Source organism: Plectropomus leopardus, unplaced genomic scaffold (genome assembly GCF_008729295.1).
Source record: "Plectropomus leopardus isolate mb unplaced genomic scaffold, YSFRI_Pleo_2.0 unplaced_scaffold45606, whole genome shotgun sequence".
Lineage (NCBI taxonomy): Eukaryota > Metazoa > Chordata > Actinopteri > Perciformes > Serranidae > Plectropomus > Plectropomus leopardus.
The window spans coordinates 1-971 of record NW_024650011.1 but is presented as its reverse complement, the minus strand read 5'-3'; the positions used below and the strand labels follow the sequence as shown (position 1 = coordinate 971).

The window sequence follows — 971 nt, the reverse complement described above, 5'->3', positions numbered from 1 at the left end:
AAAACAATTAATTAATTATGTGCACAAACGGCTCCACTGATAACATAATTAGATAAGTGTACCTCCGAATAATGGGCAGATAGTCCTCCAGGCGCTGATCCCTCCCAGGCTGGTGTACTGTCCCAGTGAGGTCTCCAGGAGGAACAGGGGGATGCCGCACAGCACCAGGAACAACAGGTAAGGTATAAGGAACACACCTGTACACACACACAAGGTGTTATCCTCTGAGGACCATCACTGATCTCAATATCTAAAAACTGAATAAAATTTACTTTTGTTTTAATTAAAATCTGAACCCTATAACCAAGAACCAAATTAACCCTAACACTCAACTTAATTTAACGTTAATCATAAATAAAAGTTTCAATCACCAATCTGACCAGGCAAAATGGTAAAAATAAAATACATTTTCAAAAAAGTGTATGCGAATTTACAGACTGACAATCGTTCATGTTTTAGCTGAAATTTGTTCTCCTCTCCCTTCTGTCACAAGCTTTACCTCCTCCGTTCTTGTAGCAGAGATACGGAAACCTCCACACGTTGCCCAGACCGATGATCTGCCCCAGTATGGCCAGGAGGAACTCAGCCTTGTTTGCCCACTGTCCTCTGGGATTCAGACCACTGTGGGCGGTTTCTCTCACAGCGGCGAGGTTTTCCTTGGTGGAAGTCTGCCCCCCACGCTGTGGAGGCAGCTGGTCGCCCATCACTGTTTCTGGCAGAAACACACACACCCCTGAAGAGAGAAAAACAATAAACCGTGAATGCATGAAAATTTGAATATATGGAATGACAGTATATAGAACGAAACTTAAATAAAAATCAAAATATGCAGAGAGAAAGTTTGAAATAACCTTGAATAAATGTAATCAAAGATTGAATATAAGGAATGACAGTTTTAGAATATGGAATAAAACCTGAGAATAAAAAAATATATAAGGAGAAAGTTTGAATATTAACAATGAACCTTGAAA

At 39.9% G+C, this 971-nt stretch overlaps 1 protein-coding gene across 1 annotated transcript; it reads right to left on the bottom strand.

Moving 5' to 3' along the window:
* Positions 1–62: 62 nt before the first annotated feature.
* LOC121939333 (sodium- and chloride-dependent GABA transporter 2-like) lies at positions 63–733 on the bottom strand (the record flags this gene model as incomplete). The annotated part of the gene is made up of 2 exons (XM_042482372.1): positions 63–197; positions 500–733. Coding segments are annotated over 2 exons (369 nt in total), but the record flags the coding sequence as incomplete, so codon positions are not given.
* Between the last annotated feature and the right edge of the window lie 238 nt (positions 734–971).